This window comes from Haliotis cracherodii, unplaced genomic scaffold (genome assembly GCF_022045235.1).
Source record: "Haliotis cracherodii isolate W230 unplaced genomic scaffold, xgHalCrac1.p SCAF_17, whole genome shotgun sequence".
Lineage (NCBI taxonomy): Eukaryota > Metazoa > Mollusca > Gastropoda > Lepetellida > Haliotidae > Haliotis > Haliotis cracherodii.
In genome coordinates, this window is record NW_027266272.1 from 24024452 (window position 1) to 24049843 (window position 25392).

Consider the following 25392-nt stretch of genomic DNA (forward strand, 5'->3'; position numbering starts at 1 on the left):
TACAAGTTTATTATGGAAGGAACAAGTTCACCATGGAGAGTACAAGTTCAACATGGAAGGTACAAGTTCACCATGGAGAGTACAAGTTCACCATGGAAGATTCACGTTCAGAACGAGGTTACAAGTTCAACATGGAAGGTACAAGTTTACTATGGAGGGTACAAGTTCAACATTGATAGTACAAGCTCACCAATGAGGGTACAAGTTCGCCATGGAGAGTCCAAGTTCAGAACGAAGGTACAGGTTCACCAGCAAGGTACAAGTTCACCATGGAGAGTACAAGTTCAAAATGTAATGTACAAGTTCACCAAGGAGGCTAAAAGTTCACTATGCAGGGTACAAGTTCACTATGCAGGGTACAAGTTCACTAATTAGTGTACACGTTCACCTTGTAGGGTACAAGTTCACCATAGAGGGTACACATTCACCATAAGGTACAAGGTCACGATGGAGGGTGCAAGTTCACCAGCATGGTACAGGTTCACCATGGAGGGTACAAGTTCACCATGGAGGGTACAAGTTCACCATGGAGGGTACAAGTTCACCATGGAAGGTACAAATTCATGACATTGTAAGCCATTCAGTATAGTGGAGCGATCATTTGGAGAGGATCCGTGCCTTCTTTGAGAGACTATCACAGGCAAAATGTGAATTTGCTCAGGCACCTTGTGTCGATCAAGGTCACCTCGTAACTGTAGTAGGTGTTAATTCTGCAGCTTGTAAATATGTAAGTATTTTTAGTGTAGATAAGGTATCACTTTTATTCTAGGTCAGCTTGTTTGATTCAACAGAGGTCTGTGTCATTTCCTGGTTTCCTATATATTATTAGTTGTGTCCTTATCAGTATTTGCTACTGATAAGCTTCTACTGGGTCAAAGGTCAATGGTCCAGTCTATGTTACTTCTAAGGGTGTTTTGTTCTGTTGTTTGCTCATCATTAATTTTACCTGTTGTTAGCCAATTAGTATACCTTTAAATTCAAATCCCTTTCTCACCTGCCAGTGCTAATCTTATGCTGCAAACACACCTGTGCTGCACAGCAATGCACAATAGATTAAAGATCAAGTAATCAAAGTTAGTAATCATAATTAATCTATATCAATCTAAACATTATGCTTTTAATCAATAATTTAAATCGAGTACATAAGTAGTAAGATAGGTTTTAAATGACTTGTAAAACAGAAACAAATGGAAGGTTAAGTGAATGGGGTGTGTGTGATGAGATTAGGGTCGGACTAATGAGTATTGCTTATCTATACATATCTTTCTATATTTCAATGCATTGGTAATTTGGTATTTTGTGTATTTTGGTATTTTATGCATATTTGCTATTATCTAGTAAATCTGGTGTCTTTCTAGACTTTGTACATATCTCTCTAGAAGTATGCATGTATTTATTGATAGTGGTATGAATGACTGAAGCGGTATTTTAGTGATGCATGCATATGTAATTTATTGTTAAACAATGTTTTAATTGTATTAAAGTGTTTCTGTTAAGTTTCAGTAGACGTTCATAGCATTGTGTTTTGACAATGGTGAGTTGTAAAGAATGTATTTTTCTATCTAATTTAAGCAGTGGTGTGGGAGTTACTATGTTTAGTTTTGGAGTCAAGTGTAATCTGGAATCTTCTAGAACAGATAGATTAATCCAGCATGCCGTAGAACATTCTAGTAGAGATATAAGCAAAATAAGGGGGCAAGAGCGTGACTCTCTCATCTCACATTACATCCAGACAAGTGGCAGCAGTTGTGTGACGATCACTATTTCAACTTGGATATCCCAGCCAGGCCTATTTTGGCAGCTTGACCACTGTTGGTGCCAGGTGAATATGGGGTCTGATCAAAATCGCGGAACGAAATCGACATTCGGTTCATAAACAACATGGCGACTGTCGTGCAGATTTCGGTCGTTTGCAGGATTTGCAAAGAATGTGTACCGTCAAATGGGCGTCGACATATGTTTTCCAAATCTTTTCATGTTCTTAATCAAGGTGCTCAAGTGATTTTATGCACTTCGAGAGGTAAGACCCGTTTTATTACAAATCAAAATCTTGATGATCGATCAGATCTTCTTGACAGGGCGCTGCCATTTTGTTCAAATCAAATGCAACTGATATGAAAGGTGGAATCTTATTGGTCAATAGGAGGGACATAACTCGTAACAGCCGCTGGTGGCACTACGATTGAACCACGAAATTGCAGTAAAGGTAGAGACTTGAATTTAATCGTCAGTTACCTCCCTTCCCTCGGGAAGATGGGGTTATAGGGGCCATCTCACAGGCAAGTGAGCTCAGTCAGCAATGGTGAACTAAGTTCACACGAGTTTTAGCTGACAAGCTTGACGTCTAGACTCGTCTCCATGTCATTGTTGCTTGTGTTCAGGATGCCATTGCATGGAGCGATCTTCGCGCTAAGGTAATCGTAACTCCCACACATTAACATAGACTTACGACAGTGGTAGCGCTAAGGTTGTTTTTTTTTACAACGGTTTGGTTTGGTTTGTTGTTTAACGCCGCACTCAGCAATACTCCAGCTGTATGACGGCGGTCTGTAAATAATCGAGTATGGACCAGACAATCCACGCATGAGCATCGATCCACGCAATTCGGACCGATGACATGCATCAACCAAGTCAGCGAGCCTGTCAGTCTCCCTACAATACCAGTCCGACATGGTGAATAAAGGAGACCGGCCCGGATCACCAACAGGCTAGGCGGGACGTCGGCTCCGAATCGCCGACTGATGTCCTACATGCGTGGTCTCAATTTGCCACCACCTATTGTTTGGAATAGGGAGTGCTGTCAGGCGTACTGGTTGGATATTAGGACAATAGAAGGTGGCGGGGGTCATCTCAAACCTTTAAGTCGCATTGCACATTTAGACATATCATTTTTATATCAGTTGTCATATAGACATTTGTATCTTATATTAGATAGTGTTTTGTACATCTTACAAACGTATCATATAATTTTACATTTGGACATATCTTCTTTGTATCAATTGTCATATAGACATTTGTCTATTATATGAGATGTATCTATAGCGTTTTGTAATCTTATAGACGTATCATATACATTTAACATCAATAGAATTATACCATACATCATAAATCAAGCACATATGCAAAAAAAACAACTCACTGCAGTCCAATAAGATGGTGTTTGTTTGTTTGTTTGTTTGTTTGTTGTTTAACGCCGCACTATTCCAGCTATATGACGGCGGTCTGTAAATAATCGAGTATGGACCAGACAGTCCGGTGATTGACACGCAATTGGGATACGATGACATGCATCAATCGACTCACCGAACCTGTCAATGCAATGATACTCAAAGGTACAGTCATCTTCCTTGGAAAGGGACCACACAATCCAGTGATTGACATCACGAGCATCGATCCACGCCATTGGGATACAATGACATGCATCAACCAAGTCAGCGAGCCTGACCACCCGATCCCGTTGGTCGCCACTTCCGACAAGCATAGTCACCTTTTACGGCAAGCATGGGTTGCTGAAGACCCATACTACCTCGGACCTTCATGGGTCGTTCACCTCATTAAGCTGCATGGACGTGAACTGAGATGCCCCCTTTGTTTGTAAAACACAACCACTGATAATTTGTAAATATTGTATTTTACCAAATGATGTACATGTTAATATGATTGAAAATAAATTTCCTTTTTCAATTCAATGGGGGTATGGGCTTCATTTTTCTATTTTGCATGGGCAATTAAAACATACTCTATTTTCTTCTTAAATATTTTCACACCGCCCAGTTTCTATTTTTAACGGCGCTCCACCACGTTTAAACTTGGCTTAAGGTGAACGGTGTGTCTTAGGCATATGTCGTAGTAGATAATTTTCAGTTTCATGTTCTGTCTTAAAACGCATGTATGTTCTTTGTTTATTTTTCCTTGGTCTTCCATTTTCCTTCTGTATACTTTCAGTCCATTCCTGGAGATATTTCTTCATTACACATCGTAGCACTTCACTACACAAAGGGGGCACGGGTGGCCCAGTCGTCTAAGGCGCCGCGATTCGCTGTGCAGAGTTGCGTCCCTTGGGCACGCCGGAAACCTATGATTGTGGGTTCGAATCCCGGTTCGCCCCGATTATGTTTCTAGGTTTGTCAGCACCATACCCGTGCTCGTGGGTTTCACCGATGTGGTAAACGTCTTAGACCTGCATCACTTCGGGCTTTCCTCCCACATTAAGCTGACACGCCGTGATATAACTGGAATACTGTTAAAAGCGGCGTTAAACCCGACTCACTAACTCACTCACTACACAAATACTTCTTGACAGTATGGACTGTTATAGTTGGGTTCTGTAGGTTTAGCTCTGACAGTTTATCCATCATTCTCTTGCTCCAGTTCTTCTTCATCTCGACCGCCTCCGTGGTCTAGTGGTAGAGCGTCCGCCCGGAGAGCGGAAGGTCCGGGGTTCGATCCCCGACCGCGTCATACCAAAAGACGTTAAAAGATGGTACTTGTTGTTACCCTGTCTGGCGCTCGGCATTAAGGGGCTAAAACAAGGACTGGTCGGCTCGGAGTCAGTATACTACGTCTGAGTAGGGTATTCATGTTAAACTGCGACATGGTATCTCAGTGAGCTAGCACTATAAATCGGTATCAGTCCGGACTCGTACAAGCAGCCACACAAACACGTACATGCACGTCGCTATATAAGTGCAATAATCTTGGACGCGACGTTAAACCTCATTTCACCTCACCATCTTCTTCATCTCTACAACAGCCTAACGTTCTGCCGACTCAAATATGATTCTGATCATCTTGAATCTACACCATTGTTTTGTAATGGCCCTCGACTGCCGTACAATGAAAGGCACCCATCCCGTCTCACCATTCACTGCTGCGTAAGCTGCATACTTTCCCAATCCCAAGAAGTACCTGATTGCTCCTTTCTGTACCGCATTGATAGAACATAGATCTGAAGTTCCCCGTATGGCCGCTCTGTAGTTTAATGTCGATCATACCATGCTGTCATAAAGTTTTGTAAAAGAGTTGAACGGGATACCACCCAAAATATTTGTATTTGTATATTTGTCCGAGAGCTTTACTTGCAGATTTTGCACCATACCATGTGACCTATATATTTCTACCCGCAACAACACACCTGGCTGTTGTCGCCTAAAGCTTCACCCCTGCCCTTTGTCTCCCATCGTCTGTGTGAGTGACCGCCCAGGGGAGACATGGGCTCTGCATATGACCTGGTCAAAAATTGGACATATAATTTAAGAGTAGAGTATTGATTATTTCAATCTGGTATAGATAGTGCACATTGAGAGCTGCACAAAAAAAACTACACTTGTTTTACCTTTGTCAATACGATTACTTGTTGACACAATATGATAAGACATGTCAGAGCATAGTCCCGGCTTCACCGAGACAACCATAAGGTCTATATATAGACAGGTGTTGGAGGTAAGGCCATTCTATGTTAACGATATGTGGGAGCGAGGTGAGTCTTTTGTCCTGGCCGACTGTAATTTCATCACATAGTAAGCCACCGTAGCGGATCGACACAGTACGCGACCCGTGCCTACGGATTTAAGTCTTTATCTGACACAGTGTTGTGGGAATGAATATACTGACCCTGAAACCGTATTAGATACTGCCTGGACTGGACTGGAGACAGGTAGGAACTTTCACATACACTTTCAGAGATGACTTACCGACCGCATTCTTCAGAGCAGAGCAGTTGCATTCATTCATGCATTGTAAGGTAGCTGTTGTCCACACCTTGCCCGTTATAACATTGCTTATCTAGTATTCCCAGTCTTATATCCGTTCACATGCGATTTATACATATGTATCTATATGTGCATACATGTGTAGATATACATACGTGAGTATACTTAAGAAATGAACGTCAGTTTGGACGGGTTCATTGATGTGTGAACGATTTAAAAGCGCTGGCTAAAGGGGCACTGATCTCAGCAGGCAGAGCTCTGAGTGCACTTTTCACCAAGTTTTGTGATGCAGGTGGAATGGCCTATGAAGTATTTACTGCCCTCTATAATTCTTTGATCCAGCCTATTCTAACGTATGGGGCAGGTATTTGGGGACTCTATGAACACAAATGCCTTAACACAATCCAAAACAGAGCGTGTCGCTTCTTCCTTGGAGCCAGTCTTTAAACTTCGAACATCGCTACGAGAGGAGATATGGGTTGGACCTCTTGTGTAACCAAACAACGTCTTGAGGTCTTCAGATTGTGGATGAGAGTGGGACTTATGCACGAATCCAGACTACCACACAAGATACATAAGCGGTCACTCAACCGGAGGAGATCCTGGGAACACCGAGTGCAGAAGCTGAGTAAAGCCTTGGGACTTTTAAATCCACTGTACCACTTATTCGCAAGCAGCTGAACATTCAGGATGAACAGAAGTGGTTTACTGACATATGGGACGATAAAGGAAATTTAACAAACGGAAATAAACTTAGGACATATCGCATGTTTAAGAAAGACCTGTACCCAGAAGCCTATGTAACCAATACAAGGTCTAGACACCACCGCAAGTCCTTCATACGACTGAGAGCCTGCAGTCTGCCTCTGTGTGTGGAGACAGGCAGATATTCTAAGCCGCCTATTCCACTTCATGACAGAATCTGTCCTCTCTGCCCCCTAGATATCGAGGATGAAGCCCATTTCACCATCACCTGCCCACTGTACTCAGATATAATGTACGACGTCTTCAAGCATGCCCTGAATGTAGACGATGAATTTATGCATAAAAACCCAACAGAAAAATACGTGTTTTTAATGCAAAATCCTAATTGCCAACTCCTACTTGCTTCTAAGATTCATCTCATGGTCAGAAGAAGGAATGCTCTTTTATGATTTACTTAGTTAACGTAATTTCTGTAATGTTTGTAAGTAAGTGTGTGTGTGTGTGTGTGTGTGTGTGTGTGTGTGTGTGTGTGTGTGTGGCTGTGTGTAGGTGTAGGTGTGTGTGTGTGTCTGTGTATGTATGTGTGTGTATGCGTGTGTGTATGTACATGTGTGTATGCGTTCGGCGGAATGCATGTCTGTGCGAGAATCTATGTTGTTGATAGATCTGTATGATTGTTCTCATACAGGTTTTGGTATAATTCATGTTTTAATTATATATTGAATGTAGGGACTGTTTGTCATTTGTGCTTTCTTAACTTATTGTTGTTCTGTGATATTTTAGATTATAGTGTCTCATAGGCCATATGGCCGGGTGCTTTTTAAAATTCTATGAATGTACATTTTGTATTTTATCATATAATGTGCACGTGACACTTAAATAAACACATTCTCTCTCTCTCTCTCTCTCTCTCTCTCTCTCTCTCTCTCTCTCTCTCTCTCTCTCTCTCTCTAACGCAATTCCCCGGACGGTTACAGGCCGGCAAAGCCGCATTTCGAAAATAGATAGCCCAAATTGATGTGGCTCTCGTGGCAATGGTTATGGTTGCGTGATTGTATAATGTGGCTCTCGCGGCTATGCTGTCAAAACATGCTTTGTGATTCTAACAGGTTACCGTATTTAACAAAACAAGTCTTGTTTTCTCATTTTTTATTCAACAAGGATAACATATTCATCAAAACTTTACATTGATGAATATGAATAGCATATGAATATCATAATGGATTTAATGCCATTACTGCAGATGAAGGAGGTCGCCCACGTGGTCAGCATATTCCATCTCACTCAGGTGTGGGTTCAGGAGCTGGATCTTGAGGGACGCAATACTGCATCGATTGCCTTGTACTTCTTTCTTCGTGAAGGTTCTGGCCACTGGTGTGCCACCCTTCCAGGAGATTGTTGGTACGGTGGCCTTGGTTTTCGAAATGGTTCCAAATCTCTGGCATGAAGGCCCCTCCTTGAACCCAACTGGTTGTCACGTAGTCCATGAAGGCAGTCACTTTAGGGCCAGCAGGAGAGTCAGCAATGGCATCAAGCCACACATCATCCACTTTGTCACGAGGTACTAGAGGGAGGGCAGCAGCTCTTCTCACCAGCTTCTTCACCTCCTCATCTTCCTTATAGTCCATCACCAGACCTTTTTTTCTGCACCACGCTTTGTAATTTAAATGTGGGACACTCATTTAAAGGTATCTCTAAAGAACACCACGCTTAGTAATTTAGATGTGGGACACTCATGTAAGGGTATCGGTGATCAGATTAATTAATTACCTGCTAGAATAGGTGAAATGCACTCAGCTGAAAATGTGGCTCTACCGGCAATAGCCATTTCTGAAATGTGGCTCTCCCGGCTAGACACCCCCCGGACTGGTTGTTGCCTTTGTTATTGTTTTTTCCCCGTGAGTACCCGGATGATACGCTATGCAACTGAGCGTGACCAGAGACTGGGCTACCGTCTGCAAGGACAGTTAAATAAACTTGGAGGCTGGAGGCAATATTTGTTTTACGCATTGTTGCATAAACACTATTTTGTTAACTGCGATCTCTAAAGATTTCGACAAATGGCGCATGTTAATTAATTTCTTCAGCCTAAACAAACAGACAAAAAGAACGGCGGAGCTCATCGGATGTCGTCATTTGGAAATACTCCAGATGATTATACTATTAGTTTAATACTAAAAAAAGTATCCATGCAGTTGTAGCAGGGTACCTTATATTCTTCCTATAGTTATATCATTATTCATACATCATCATCATAATCATCTATATGTTCAATGTCTGTCTTGTCTACAGTTGAATATCAGTATCTAACTCTTTAAACAACTCAACACCCTTATTTTCAGTCTCTGGGAATCTCTCACCAGATCTTCCCCTTCAACCTTCTGTCTATCTTCAGACATTTTTTACACCTGTAGGGTTTCCCTCAGTCTATTTATATCTTGCATTAAGCACTTCCTTTGTTGCTTAATGCAAACTGTCTTCTAATTGGCCACCCTGGTCCTCTACAGGTAGCTTCCTTCCATACCTGACTTCCTCATCACTTCATGTGCTGCTGTTGAGAAGGAAGGACATTTTCTTTTCTTCAGGTATGGAATGGCCATATTTCAATCTGTTTTCATCGGCTTCTGTCAGAAATTAATATCTATATTAGGGTGCTGAATGAAATTGAATAATATATATAATATCATTTAAAGTAATATTAAATTAGTAAATGGAATATTGATATTATAAAACTTGCTTGTAAAATAATTAACCACATGGTCCATTTTGGCCCATGTGCTTTTCAAGTATCCTATCATGAACATATAACAGTAATTTAACATTAAAGTCAGTTTTAGTATAGTTTATCAATGGCTTTTGTACTTATATATTTAAGATAAATAATACCTGTAAACTTGCAAATATATGACTTCATGTGCTGCTGTTGAGGAGGAAGGACATTTTCTTTTCTTTAGGTAGTTCAACAGCAGCCACCCCCTTGCAATAAATCCATTATCACCATCTGACTGTGTCTGTGTTTCCCAACGGCCCGAGCCGGATAAATACCACTACCCCGGCTACACAGTGAAAGCATTTTCGGATTTCGGATTGCGTCGATAATACGATCACTACTCCCTTGTTGTCATCCACGTTTTCTCGTATAACCCTACACTTGTGTATTTGTCGCCATTCACTTGATGCTCAGTTAATGAATTTATTACAGGTACAATTAGTGGTAGCACCACTTAGATTACCTGACAAAGGTTCCCATTTGGCATTTATTGCGTCTGGGGTAATTATTCAATCTAAATCCGGGTTTGAAGTGAGGTGAAATGTGTGTTATGTAATATGCATGTGGCAGACAAGCAAGAGGTGAATGATCAGTTGATTTACTTTTTTTTTGTAAATCAACGGATCGTTCCTAGTCATCAAAGGATTAACAGAAAATTCGTTGATTGATTAATCACTGTTATCTTGCACAATGGATATGTCAAAAGTGAGTGTTTACATGTCTAGGTTTACTAAACAAAGGGAATACACTCATATCATGGCGTGAAGTGCCGATGTAAAAACAACATACTTTGTTCAAAGGGTTAACTGATAATACGTTGATTGATTGATCATTGTTATCTATCACTCAATGGACTTTTAGGAACCGTGGACGTTATGAAAATAGTTGTCACGTGGGCTTTCTCAGCCGACCCTTGAGACTTGACACCTATGTGAAACACCTGAAACAATCCAAGTGATCAGTTGAGAAACGAACACGGGTTATAATATCCCGAAACGATATATATCTTGTAAAATATTTGATTTTTACAGAGACACGTGACATCGAATAATTTTCTTTGTACAGCTGCAGACGAGTGGGATATTGTGCCTTTGTGTGGATATTCACGGATACATTCCTCGAACAAGGAAGCTGCCTAAAGTTTATACACATAAATTTGGTAGGTTGTAATTATGGTATTTGCTTCCTTCATTTGCTGTAGCATTGAACCGATTCGTTCTTGTTTCTCTACGTCTTGGTTGGGAAATTCTTCAATGTGCGATAGACGTGTATATATATATTACCGTCAATTTGTAAAATGTGATTCTCTCAGGCAATTTATAAAATGTGTAAATATTTCAGTCATTTTGACTAAAAAATCTGTCCAGATTGATTAAGACGATCAAAAGGGCCTACAAACATCACAACAGATTATTATGTAGGATTAGAAGCCAAACAACCTAGAAATGTACCTTTCAACGTAACATTTCCAGTCTCTTGGTGATGACATTAAACATGAAAATGTTTGGAATTCGTTATCATAATAATACAGAAGGAAATGTTTTTTCAGTCACTTTGTAAAATAACTGAATATTTAAGCGTTTAATAAATTTGAAAATGTTACACATTTTGACAGTAAAAAAATATACACACTATAAAAAAGGCTCAGGTGAAACATTTACTTTGTGTTGCAAGTCAAAATAGTGTAAACGAAAATCGCAAAACTACCAAGCAGGTGACTTATCAAAACTTCGTCACCATTATGCTACCCTCAAAGATACCTACATTTCCTTATTATCTCGAAAACTGTATTTCATTTTGTTGATCAATATGACCATACGCCCTTAAAATTATTACAACCATTAAAGTTACTAATGCGCTTACGAATGGCGCAACAGAGGTCGCGAACTAGTCTAGATTTCTGCTATACATCCGGGTACTCACTGGGAAAAAACAATAACAAAGGCAACAACCAGTCCCGGGGAATTGCGTTAGATCAGTGCTCCTTTAATTAAGGTGTATGAACTCCAAATATCAGATCACGTGACTACCCTTCAGCCAATCAGCATGAAAGAAACAGTGTAAACTTCAAAGTATGAAATTATTTGCCATGTGAACGCGTTTACTCATGTGTGTGTATTTACACCAGGAGCAAATTTGCATCATGTCTGGAGCAGGTGCAAATGTAAATGTAAATTTGCACTGTGTGTATACGTTGCAATGTGAACGTTTATGTCAACGTAAGAGGATGATCTGATTAATATATCTGTTGATCTGCCAACACCAAACAAATTGTCAACAGTTCTGTATTCTGAAGTATTCAGTATACAGCAGTACCAACTGTATGTGGTCATCCAGAGGTGGTCGGACGGTGTTTTCTTTGTGTTTCAAGGCGTCAAAACTTTGTGTACAAATTAAATCAAACAATGCTCTCTCTGCCCATTCAACTTTGATTGGTAAACATCCTGTTTTATGTTAAAAGTGGTGGAAAAACTGATGAAGATATGTGCCTTACACTATTTACATACTTTATTTACACACCTAAGTTGATTTTCATGAACGCATAGTACATTTACATATACACACGTATACAGATACTTACGTGAGTAAATGTTGTGCATGTGAACGGGGTATTTTATATACACACTTGAGTATCTTTACATACCGAGTAAATTTGCACATATAAGCAAAAGTAAAAACATTTTGCGTTCACATGAAGAAAGTGCGCCGTGTGCAATAATATACCGTATTTTCTTGAGTATAGTGCGCACTTTTTTTTCGAAAAAACACAGCTGATGTATACGTGATGTAAGTTTCAGAGTAGTTCAGTCTCTACAACTCATTCACTCACTCACTCTTAAAACCAAGATGAACAGGCTACTCATTGTGGTTGGTTGGTTTGTTTTGTTGTTTTACGCCGCACTCAGAAATATTCCATTTATATGTCGCCGTCTGTAAATAATTGAGTCTGGACCAGACAATCCAGTCATTAATATCATGAGCATCGATCCACGCAATCGGGATCGATGACTTGCTTCAACCAAGTCAGCGAGCCTGACCACCCGATCCCGTTAGTCGCCTCTTCCGACAAGCAAAGTCGCCTTTGACGGCATGGGTTGCTGAAGACCTATTCTACGGTACCCCGGATCTTCACGGGTCCTACTTATTGTGAAGAGAAGACGAGATTTGCCTATATTTCTCTGCACTGGTTAAGCACTGGATCTTATTCATGAGAGAAAAGTGTGGACAAAACAGAGGTCCAGAGCCTGGTGGAATGACATCGTAATAGGAAAGTTTAAAACAAAGATTAGGTGGAACATTTTCGGATGACTCAGGAAACATTTTACTTCCTTTGTCAGGAACTGCAGGAATCCCTGTCCAATACGTCTGTGCCAGTTCGGGAACGTTTGGACATTGACCATAAAGTAGCTGTAGTAGTCTACAGGCTTGCATCCTCTGCAGAGTCCAGGACAGTTGCAAATCTCTTGGAGTTGGGAAATCAACTGTTTGGAAGTGCTTGAGAGATGTTTGTGAAGCACTTATTGACACAATGATGTTAAATAATGTCAAATTTCCAAAGGAGGAGGATCTGAAAGCAGTGCTGGATGGCTTTGAATCGGTTTGGGCATTTCCGAACTGTGGTTGACAGGACATACATTCCCATAACAGGCTCAGTACATGCCCACGGAGATTATCGTAATAGGAAATGGTTCTATTCAATCATCCTACAAGCGGTATGTGACAACAAGTACATCTTCACTGACATCAACATTGGCTGGCTAGGGAGAGTACATGACGCCCGTGTCTTTGGAAATTCAGAACTGTTTAATAAAGGCGAAAACAATTACCTGTTTCCCAAGTGGCCAAGAAAACTTGCTACTCTAGACAAGGAAATTATTATACCAATTAGCTTGGTTGCTGATGCTGCGTATCCCCTTAAACCCTGGCTTTTAAAACCTTACACCAATCAGGCAAACCTCACTCCTACTCAGAGGCAATTTAACTATAGACTCGGTCGAGCCAGGATGACTATTGAAAATGCATTTGGTCGGCTGAAAGGTAGATGGCTGTGTCTCCAGAAAAGACTGGATGTGTCAGTGGACAGTCGTGATGACCTGTGTATTTAAGGATTGACTGTATTTTTTTCGGTTCATTGAGGTATGAATCGAAAAACCGATGTGCAAAGTGTATGAATCCGCCTAGCGGATTCTTACAAAAGTTTGCACATCGGTTTTTCGATTCATACCTCAATGAACCGAAAAAAATACAGTCAATGCTTATAATTAAATTCGACAACGTAAAACATGTTTAATCTACAATAGTTTAACCCAAAACAGTTGCATATATCAAAACAGACAAATGACGACATTGATAAACATTCCAGGTGTAGGAATACATACAGTGGCGTGACATGACTCAGGTGATCGTTTAATTTATGCACATAACTTGACACGCCTACAGTCAGTAGCCAATCAACGGTGAGTGGGATTTAAACAATGTTCATTGGACCTGTCAATTAAGGCAAGAGGCGAAAAGAACTGCAACAGTCCGACTGTAACGAACCGGAAGAAATATGTCCGAGAGAAGGCGGCTGTTTCAAATAACATGGTCATTTACTGCGTGATTCAAACATTACTTCCCTGATTACGGTAAAACACAGTTGGAGAAATGCTAGTTATAAATGAAACCCGAAGACATGAAAGTTGAACCGAGGCGAGCGGGAAAAAAACAGGCGAGCGAGGCGGCACGTTTGCTGTTTCATTCATTCTGGGCCTTCGGTTTCAAAGGGGACTAGGACAATGAATATGCATGAAAGTCGCTAAATGTCCTGTGCATGACTATACACATGAGCAGAAAGGGAATTCCCTCGACTGAAATATTGGGATTCCCCGACATTCCGCTGTAATAAAAGTAGTGCGCTGCAGTGGGCGTAGCTAATTTTGTTTTACATTCAATGGGAAATGAATGCAATAACACGTGACCAATTCAGCTAATCAGAATGCAGAAATTTCCATGAACACAACGAAAATTTAATTATTGTTGCTTGTAGCTAAAATGGATAGAATTATCATTAAACCGCGTGCATGTTATCAGAAATGAGCGGGCCACTGTAACTTGATAATGACGTTACAATCAATAGTGACGTCATCTGGTTTGTTCTATGACGTTTCCATATTTGTAAAAGTAGGTCAGTGACATTCGTGTTGATTGCAGTAAATGTTTCAAAACCGATAGTTGTTTCTTTTTATTTGATAACGAATTCCCCCATCCATTTTAGCCATAATAACGGTAACGCTATTTTTCACGGCATTATCATTTGCAGAAGCCCTCGGTCTTTTCAACTGCTTCCTTCGTCGGGCAGTTAATGGAAGACCTCGGACTTCTGCAAATGATAATGCCCTGAAAAATAGCGTTACCCTTATAATAACCTGTGTGAGATGTGACGTGAGAGGTTTGAGGAACAGCTGGCTGATATGGAAGAGCAGCAGGAGGAGTATGAGGGATGGGTGGATGACGTGACGTCAGTGATGCAGCACTACGCTCTGACCTTGAATCATATTTTGACTCAGTGTGAACAGTCTCTGTATTTGAAACCCTAACTTTGTGTATAGCAATATAATTTGAATGTGACTGTGGAAGATCAACCAGAGAATGACAAAATGAAGTTAATTTTATTTCACAATTTCAGCAGAAAATGCTCAAAAAATCATCGTTCAACATATTGTTTAATGTTTATTATTCAAAGATGTGGATATCACAACAGATCGTAGTGAAATGAAAACGAAGTGATTTCCTTACCAGTTGGATATTTTATGTTACTTTCGAACAGAAAATAATCAACCCCCATGGTATTACAGGTTTAAGGCGACACTCCACCGATGCCATGAATACTTGCGCCTGTTATTCAATGTAGAACTATGTCATCACTATATTTAGTCTACCATTCAAATCATACATATTGCACGCACGGCTGGTTACTAAGGGATGACACAGCAGTACATTGGATAGCAGTCACAAGAAAAGTTGCCTCAGATCCGCAATGCCTTGAAAGCGACAACATCAACACAAAAAAGGAAATTAAGTAAGCATTAGACAAATAGTAGCGTCCAAATCATTGCAGTATCAGAGACAAACCCCTCTTTAAGTCAGTTTCGAAAACAGAACTAGCCGTTCCTCTTTAGACTGCATACCGTGTCTATGGTTCCTTTAAAGAAGGTAGTTGCTTTCCCAACAACTTTCATAATTTAACAAAATATTATCTTTAATGAAATCAGGTACAAGTTTTAGAAGGAATCTCCTGAGTCATATGATACGCTGCAGTTGGACCTTGTGGAGGCCTGGCGATGGAACTGTCGGTCAGTGTTGGGTGTAGGGGAGGGTGCATTCCCAAAGTTCTGAGATCCAGGGCCAGGTGGAGCAGCTGACTGGTGCTGATGTGACTGACGTGTCATTCTTCCCCAAATCATCTGCATCATTCTGATGGTGATCCCGTTCTTCGCGGTTTTGGCGCTCCTCAGATTCGATTCTCTGTTGCTCCAGATCAATTCGCTTTAACTCTGCATCAACCTTTTTAGCTTCAACACCCAAGAACATCTCGAACTTCTCATTACTTTCTCCAAAGACTTTCATGACTGAATCTAGGACCACTTCCAATCGAGTTTTCTCTATAGATTTAGTTTTAGGTTCCTTTTTCGTTTTCCTTTGCCTTTATTTCTCAACCCTCCGTAGTATTTTTTCCGCGACCTTCATTCTGTTCGTCTTCTCTGGACTGAATTACTAAATCTGTACCGGTCTCTCCTGCTTCAGTATGTACTATTTCTGTCTCCGTCTCCAAGTCATCATCGGGGTTGTCGGGTAGCCTAGTGGTTAAAGCGTTCGCTCGTCACGCCGAAGACCCGGGTTCGATTCCCGACATGGGTACAATGTTGTCCGCCGTGATATTGCTGGAATATTGCTAAAAGCGGCGTAAAACCATACTCCTCACTCACTTGCATTGTGCGCTTGATTTTTCAAAGCTGCGATTCTACAATTCAGATGACAAATGTTCATATATTGCTTCCTTGTTCCGTTTTGGATCGTCCAACTGGCCTTCTATGTCTTCATCACTCCAGACGCTGAGAAGAGCCTCAGTTTCTACATCAGTCCAAGAAGAACCTCTTTTTTATATTTTCTGGTAGCCATTTTACCTCTGTTCAGCTTGTAAGCAGCTTGGCTTGTATACATGTTTTGAATGATCGCCTGATCTGAGCCATTAAAATAGATCCTGTCACATGTTGCTATTTCTAGGCATGATGAAACAGTTTTCCACAAAAGTATTTTGCGTTCACATGGCTCAAAATACATACATGTAAATATACGTTTGCATGACCTCTTAAGGCCATGTATATTGGGGGGGAATAGGCCTTGACCCGTCCAACGTTATTTCTGTAAGACATTCGAGGATTGTCTGGGCACCCGTAGATACCAGAGATAGCCCTGGTTACTTTGTTGGTGTACTTTGACCAACGAGCACTCTTGTTCAATTGAAGACAATGCTCTAGTAGTATTAACTTTGTATTTAAAACTAAAAAAAATAAAGAAAGAATACTAAGTGTAAAACGTTATCCTTATACCACATGCTACCACAGGTAAACAAGTACGAACTTAACAATGACAAACATACCTATCTGCTCCCTCTCTTCGTCCTCGACAGAAACCCGTGGGCGGGTCGGGTTAAAGAGCCAATTCGAATGTAACGTAATTTTTACACAGCTTCAATTTATCAGAAAACCTAAAAAGATATTCTCTTACACGATCATATAAGGCACATAGGTTAATACTAATTGAATAACCACATCACTTATATGATTTCACGTATTTATTATGTCTTTGTACTTATAGTATACGGGGGCATGGATGGCCCAGTCGTGCAGAGTTGCCTCCCTTGGGCACGCCAGAAACCTATGATTGTGGGTTCGAATCCCGGTTCACCTCGATTATGTTTCTAGGTTTGTCAGCACCATACCCGTGCTCGTGGGTTTCAGCGAAGTGTTAAACGTCTGAGACCTGCATCACTTCGGGCTTTCCTCCCACATTAAGCTGACACGCCGTGATATAACTGGAATAATGTTAAAAAGCTGCGTTAAACCTAACTCACTCACTTGTACAATTTAAGGCAGATTTTGGTGGCACATTTGAATATGATATAAACAAACACGTAATTATGTAGTGTGAAAAGAATCAACAACAAAGAGATAATATTGCTGTCACTGAGACATAAAATGTAACAGTTTTTTAATTTCTAGCCTCTGGGACGATTCTGATGATGAAGTGACATTACTTGTACATTCAATATCAAACATGGAATCTTTGTTGAATATGACTCCTGAATCACTTTTCTTATCCGTATAGGTGAGGTGAAATTGGGTTTAACGTCGCGTCCAAGATTATCACAATTATATAGCGGCGTGCGTGCGTGCGTGCGTGCTGCTTGTACTCGTCCGGACTGATGCCGATTTATAGTGCTAGCTCACTGAGATACCATGCCGCAGTTTAACATGAATACCCCACTCAGACACAGTATACTGACTCCGAGCCGACCAGTCCTTAGTTTTAGCCCCTTAATGCCGAGCGCCAGACAGGGTAACAACAAGTACCATCTTTTAACGTCTTTTGGTATGACGCGGTCGGGAATCGAACCCCGGACCTTCCGCTCTCCGGGCGGACGCTCTACCACTAGACCACGGAGGCGGTCTTATCCGTATAGACATCCGCACTTCTCAGTGCGGTCGGGTTGCCTTGTGGTTGAATCGTTTCCTCGTCACGCCGAAGACCCGGGTTCGAATCCCGACATGGATACAATGTGTGAAGCCCATTTCTGGTGTCACCCGCTGTGATATTGTTGAATATTGCTAAAATCGGCGTAAAACCATACTCACTCACTCACTCACAAACCAAGGGGAAAAGAGTGCGAATTTAGGATTTGAAGTCACGATCATTGGTCCCTGGCACTTGTAAAAACATGATCAAATTTGCCAAAGGTGTGCACCTGTCCCCGAGAGTCTCTCTCGTTGTGACGGTTGACTGACACAGTGGCTGGGTTGACTTGACACAGGGCGGACCAACAGTTCAGATATTACACTGCGGGGCTCTCAGTGGGTGCAGTGTGAAGGCATATGATGTTATCAAAGGAGTATTTGAGGTATGTTGCGGTGTATTCAAAGCAGCCGGCTCGATGGGAGTGTGAATGTCACCTGTCGTTAAAGGGGCGTACGATTGGAACAAGCAATTGAAACTTGGAGCGCACGCGGATCGGAGTGATAGTGTGTGCAGACAATTGGATGATGTGTAAATATTACAGGCATATGCTGCAGTTAATCAGAGATTCAAAGAGCAATGAGTAAAACGTCCGTGTGTGTGTGCGTGCGTGGGCGTGGGCGTGTGCGTGCCTTCCTATGGATATGGAAATGGTTTATAGCGACGACTTTTAGTGTTACAAAATGGCGGGTACGGTTAACTAGCGACGTTCATGAAAGATATCGCCATCCCACAGGTAGACAGCCTACGGGTAGATAGAGCGTTTGGGAAACACGTGACCCTACGGCATTGCAGCAGCAGTGCCCCCCCCCCCCCCCCCCCCCCCAATTATTCCGTGTTCAACAACCCTCACTCCCTATTATCAAATGGTCGGCGCCCATGTAACCTCATGTAACGGTAGTAATGACATGGTATATGCTCCAAAGAGGGGGTTGTAGGTGCTTCTTCAGGGTCTGGTGATCAGCTTCACGTTCAATTTAACATTGCTTTGGTATTCTCGTAGCAGAAATGGACTGTGAATATATTCTATATGTCGAAATCTTTGCTGGTATTTAACCTTTAATTCTCCACCCTTTTCTCATTGATCAATCGTGAAGGCATTTTTAATGTTCACCAGTCGTACTTCAGAGCTGCTGAGCGGTAAGTACGGTGGCCCATAAGGGACATGGAGTCTGTTTATCAATATTTTGATATTCACACTTACTCTTATCGTAACCTTTATCTGTATTTTCATTGTTGTTTTTGACATTTTCGTTTTTGTTTTTGACATTTTCATTTTAGTTTTTGAAATTTTCGCTTCACTTTTCCGCGATTCAGTATCTACTTTATACATGATTTATCACATATTTGTATGACAAATCGTGTTAATTTGCAAAAGGTTACGATAACAGTAAGTGAATTATCAAAATATTGAAAAAGAAACACCATGTCCCTCATGGGCCACCGTAGGTAAGGGTTTATAACAACAATTAACCTCTTTCAGGTACGACGTTCAGCCGATACCTATTATTGTCAGCAGATCTACTACACTTACACCCGTACACACATCCCACCCTGCAGGAATAATCGACGGTCCATCCCGCGAAGTGAGACAAGTAAACCTAGCCGGTTGTTTCTGTTGGTGAGAACTCGTAATGGCGTCTGATGATGTGGAGAAGAACAACACCGCAGCGCCTCCTGGTGGCGAGGAAGAGACAGGAGGGAAGAGGGAAATACTGTACACGGTGACGGAGGTACCGCCGTGGTATCTGTGTATTCTCCTAGGATTCCAGGTGAGAGACACTTGCTGTGAGTGAGAGAGTGAGAGGTGAGGTGAGGTGAGATGATGTGAGGTGAAATGGGGTTTAACGTCGCGTCCAAGATTATTGCACTTATATAGCGACGTGCATGTACGTGTGTGGTGTTTGTGTGGCTGCTTGTACTCGTCCGGACTGATGCCGATTTTTAGTGCTACCTCACTGAGATACCATGCCGCAGTTTAACATGAATACCCCACTCACACACAGTATACTGACTCCGAGCCGACCAGTCCTTGTTTTAGCCCCTTAATGCCGAGCGCCAGACAGGGTAACAACAAGTTCCATCTTTTAACGTCTTTTGGTATGACGCGGTCGGGGATCGAACCCTTGACCTTCCGCTCTCCGGGCGGACGCTCTACCACTAGACCACTGAGGCGGTCGAGTGAGTGAAAGAGAGAAAATAAGTAAGAGTAAATGAGTGAGTTAGTGCTTGTTTGTTGTTTTACGCCGCGCACAGCAATACACCAGCTATATGACGGCGGTCTGTAAATAATCCGAGTCTGGACCAGACAATCAAGTGATTGACATCATGAGCATCGATCTACGCATATTAGGATACGATGATATGCATCAACCAAGTAAGCGAGCCTGATCACCCGATCCCGTTAGTCCTCTCTTACGACACGCATAGTCGCCTCTTACTGGAAGCATGGGTCGCTGAAGGCCAGTTCTAACCTGGGTTACATGAGTGAGTGAGGTAAATGAGTGAGGGTAAATGAGTGAGTGAGTGGGTAAGTGAGCGAGAGAGGAGTGAGTTGGTTCTAACGCAACTTTGAACCGTATTAGAGTTATATTACAGCGTGTCAGCTAAATGTGGGAGGAAAGCCCGAAGTGATGCAGGTCTCAGACGTTTACCACTTTGATGAAACCCACGAGAACGGTTATGGGGATGACAAACCCAGAAAAATACTCAAGGCGAATCTCGATCCCACGGTTAAAGGGTTTATTTGGGACACGTTTTAGTGACGTAACTAAGCATAACGAATGAGTAAGGGTATGTATACGTCTACACAGAACAATGCTACACGATTAACACCAAACCCTATGTCACACCGACATGAAAACATTCCGACACTGCTACACAACAGACGCCTTTAGACACCGACCTCGGACTAACTGTTGGGTGTTTTTAGTATGGATCCGCGGAAAATAAGATCTGAACCGCCTTTTCTTCACTGTTATGGGCTAATGAACATCTGATGAGGCTACCCGCTCACTATCTCGATGTTTGCCGCGATATATCACGATGTTAAGCTTGTGTCCGAGTTTGGATAGACCACCCACAGCCACACCCACACAGAGCCCTACCCCTCAGTCCCAGTTTGGAGAGATCACCCATAACCACACCCACACATAGCAAGGAGCAATCCCCACCCCTCAGTCCCAGTTTGGAGAGATCACCCACTGCCACACACACACAGAACCAGGACCAATCCCCACCCTCAGTCCCAGTTTGGAGAGATCACCCACAGCCACACCCACACATAGCCAGAACCAACCCGACCCCTCAGTCCCAGTTTGGAGAGATCACCCACAACCACACCCACACATGGCCAGGACCAACCCGACCCCTCAGTCCCAGTTTGGAGAGATTACCCACAACCACACCCACACATAGCCAGGACCAACCCGACCCCTCAGTCCCAGTTTGGAGAGATCACCCACAACCACACCCAAACAGAGCCAGGACCAAACCCCACCTGTCAGTCCAAGTTTGGAGAGATCACCCATAACCACACCCACATATAGCCAGGACAAATCCCCACCCCCAGTCACAGTTTGGAGAGATCACCCACAACCACACCCACACAGAGCCAGGGCCAACCCCCACCCGTCAGTCCCAGTTTGGAGAGATCAACCACAGCCACACCCACACAGAACCAGGACCAACCCCACCCCTCAGTCCCAGTTTGGAGAGATCACCCACAGCCACACCCACACAGAACCAGGACCAACCCCCACCCGTCAGTCCCAGTTTGGAGAGATCACCCACAGCAACACCCACACAGAACCAGGACCAATCCCCACCCTCAGTCCCAGTTTGGAGAGATCACCCACAGCCACAGCCACACCCACACAGGGCCAGGACCAGCCCCCACTCTCAGTCCCAGTTTGGAGAGATCACCCACAACCACACCCAAACAGAACCAGGACCAGCCCCAACTCCTCAGTCCCAGTTTGGAGAGATCACCCTGTGCCACACACACACAGAACCAGGACCAATCCCCACCCTCAGTCCCAGTTTGGAGAGATCACCCACAGCCACACCCACACAGAACAAGGACCAGCCCCAACTCTCAGTCCCAGTTTGGGGAGATCACCCACAACCACACCCACACAGAACCAGGACCAGCCCCCACCCCTCAGTCCCAGTTTGGGGAGATCAACCACAGCCACACCCACGCAGAGCCAGGACCAACCCCACCCTTCAGTCCCAGTTTGGAGAGATCACCCACAACCACACCCACACAGAACCAGGACCACCCCACCCCTCAGTCCCAGTTTGGAGAGATCACCCACAGCCAGACCCACACATAGCCAGGACCAACCCGACCCCTCAGTCCTAGTTTGGAGAGATCACCCACAACCACACCCACACAGAACCAGGACCAACCCGACCCCTCAGTCCCAGTTTGGAGAGATCACCCACAGCCACACCCACACATAGCCAGGACCAGCCCCCACCCCTCAGTCCCAGTTTGGGGAGATCACCCACAACCACACCCACACAGAGCCAGGACCAGCCCCCACCCCTCAGTCCCAGTTTAGAGACATCACCCACAACCACACCCACACAAAGCCAGGACCAACCCCCACCCCTCAGTCCCAGTTTGGAGAGATCACCCACAACCACACCCACACAGAACCAGGACCAATCCCCACCCTCAGTCCCAGTTTGGAGAGATCACCCACAGCCACACCCACATATAGCCAGGACCAACCCGACCCCTCAGTCCCAGTTTGGAGAGATCACCCACAACCGCACCCACACAGAACCAGGACCAACCCGACCCCTCAGTCCCAGTTTGGAGAGATCACCCACAGCCACATCCACACATAGCCAGGACCAGCCCCCACCCCTCAGTCCCAGTTTGGGGAGATCACCCACAACCACACCCACACATAGCCAGGACCAGCCCCCACCCCTCGGTCCCAGTTTGGAGAGATCAACCACAACAACACCCACACAGAGCCAGGACCAACCCGACCCCTCAGTCCCAGTTTGGAGAGATCACCCACAGCCACACCAACACAGAGCCAGGACCACCCCCCACCCTTCAGTCCCAGTTTGGAGAGATCACCCACAGCCACACCCACACAGAGCCAGGATCAACCCGACCCCTCAGTCCCAGTTTGGAGAGATCACCCACAGCCACACCCACACATAGCCAGGACCAGCCCCCACCCTCAGTCCCAGTTTGGAGAGATCACCCACAGCTACACCCACACAGAGCCAGGACCAACCCGATCCCTCAGTCCCAGTTTGGAGAGATCACCCACAACCACACACCCACAGAACCAGGACCAGCCCCAACTCTCAGTCCCAGTTTGGAGAGATCACCCACAACCACACCCACACAGAGCCAGGACCAACCCGACCCCTCAGTCCCAGTTTGGAGAGATCACCCACAGCCACACCCACACATAGCCAGGACCAACCCGACCCCTCAGTCCCAGTTTGGAGAGATCACCCACAACCACACCCACACCCACACATAGCCAGGACCAACCCGACCCCTCAGTCCCAGTTTGGAGAGATCACCCACAGCCAAGCCCACACAGAACAAGGACCAGCCCCCACTCTCAGTCCCAGTTTGGAAAGATCACCCACAGCTACACCCACACAGAGCCAGGACCAACCCGACCCCTCAGTCCCAGTTTGGAAAGATCGCCCACAACCACACCCACAGAACCAGGACCAGCCCCCACCCTCAGTGCCAGTTTGGAGAGATCACCCACAGCCACACCCACACAGAACAAGGACCAACCCGACCCCTCAGTCCCAGTTTGGAGAGATCACCCACAGCCACACCCACACATAGCCAGGACCAGCCCCCACCCCTCAGTCCCAGTTTGGAGAGATCACCCACAACCACACCCACACATAGCCAGGACCAACCCGACCCCTCAGTCCCAGTTTGGAGAGATCACCCACAACCACACCCACACATAGCCAGGACCAACCCGACCCCTCAGTCCCAGTTTGGAGAGATCACCCACAGCCACACCTTCACAGAACCAGGACCAGCCCCCACTCTCAGTCCCAGTTTGGGGAGATCACCCACAACCACACCCACACAGAACCAGGACCAGCCCCCACCCCTCAGTCCCAGTTTGGAGAGATCACCCACAGCCACACCCACACATAGCCAGGACCAACCCGACCCCTCAGTCCCAGTTTGGAGAGATCACCCACAGCCACACCCACACATAGCCAGGACCACCAGCCCCCACCCCTCAGTCCCAGTTTGGGAAGATCACCCACAACCACACCCACACAGAGCCAGGACCAGCCCCCACCCCTCAGTCCCAGTTTAGAGAGATCACCCACAACCACACCCACACAGAGCCAGGACCAACCCCCACCCGTCAGTCCCAGTTTGGAGAGACCACACACTGTCACACCCACACAGAACCAGGACCAATCCCCACTCTCAGTCCCAGTTTGGAGAGATCAACCACAGCCACACCCACACATAGCCAGGACCAACCCGACCCCTCAGTCCCAGTTTGGAAAGATCGCCCACAACCACACCCACAGAGCCAGGACCAGCCCCCACTCTCAGTCCCTGTTTGGAGAGATCACCCACAACCACACCCACACAGAGCCAGGACCAACCCCCACCCGTCAGTCCCAGTTTGAAGAGATCACACACTGTCACACCCACACAGAACCAGGACCAATCCCCACCCTCAGTCCCAGTTTGGAGAGATCAACCACAGCCACACCCACACATAGCCAGGACCAACCCGACCCCTCAGTCCCAGTTTGGAAAGATCGCCCACAACCACACCCACAGAGCCAGGACCAGCCCCCACTCTCAGTCCCTGTTTGGAGAGATCACCCACAACCACACCCACACAGAGCCAGGACCATCCCCCACCCCTCAGTCCCAGTTTGGAGAGATTACCCACAGCCACACCCACACAGAGCCAGGACCATCCCCCACCCTTCAGTCCCTGTTTGGAGAGATCACCCACAGCCACACCAACACAGAGCCAGGATCAACCCGACCCCTCAGTCCCAGTTTAGAGAGATCACCCACAGCCACACCCACACATAGCCAGGACCAGCCCCCACCCCTCAGTCCCAGTTTGGAAAGATCACACACTGTCACACCCACACAGAACCAGGACCAATCCCCACCCTCAGTCCCAGTTTGGGGAGATCAACCACAGCCACATCCACACAGAGCCAGGACCAACCCCACCCCTCAGTCCCAGTTTGGAGAGATCACCCACAGCCACACCCACACAGAACAAGGACCAACCCGACCCCTCAGTCCCAGTTTGGAGAGATCACCCACAGCCACACCCACACATAGCCAGGACCAACCCGACCCCTCAGTCCCAGTTTGGAGAGATCACCCACAGCCACACCCACACAGAACAAGGACCAACCCGACCCCTC

The 25392-nt window shown here is 44.6% G+C and overlaps 1 protein-coding gene across 1 annotated transcript in view; it reads left to right on the plus strand.

Moving 5' to 3' along the window:
• The first annotated feature begins 5485 nt into the window (after positions 1-5485).
• Positions 5486-25392, plus strand: part of LOC139464981 (solute carrier family 23 member 1-like) — a 43348-nt gene continuing 23441 nt past the window's right edge. Inside the window, 2 exon segments of the mRNA XM_071246625.1 lie at positions 5486-5656; positions 19445-19733. Of these exon segments, the coding sequence (XP_071102726.1) occupies positions 19596-19733 (138 nt within the window). The 5' untranslated portion in view covers positions 5486-5656; positions 19445-19595.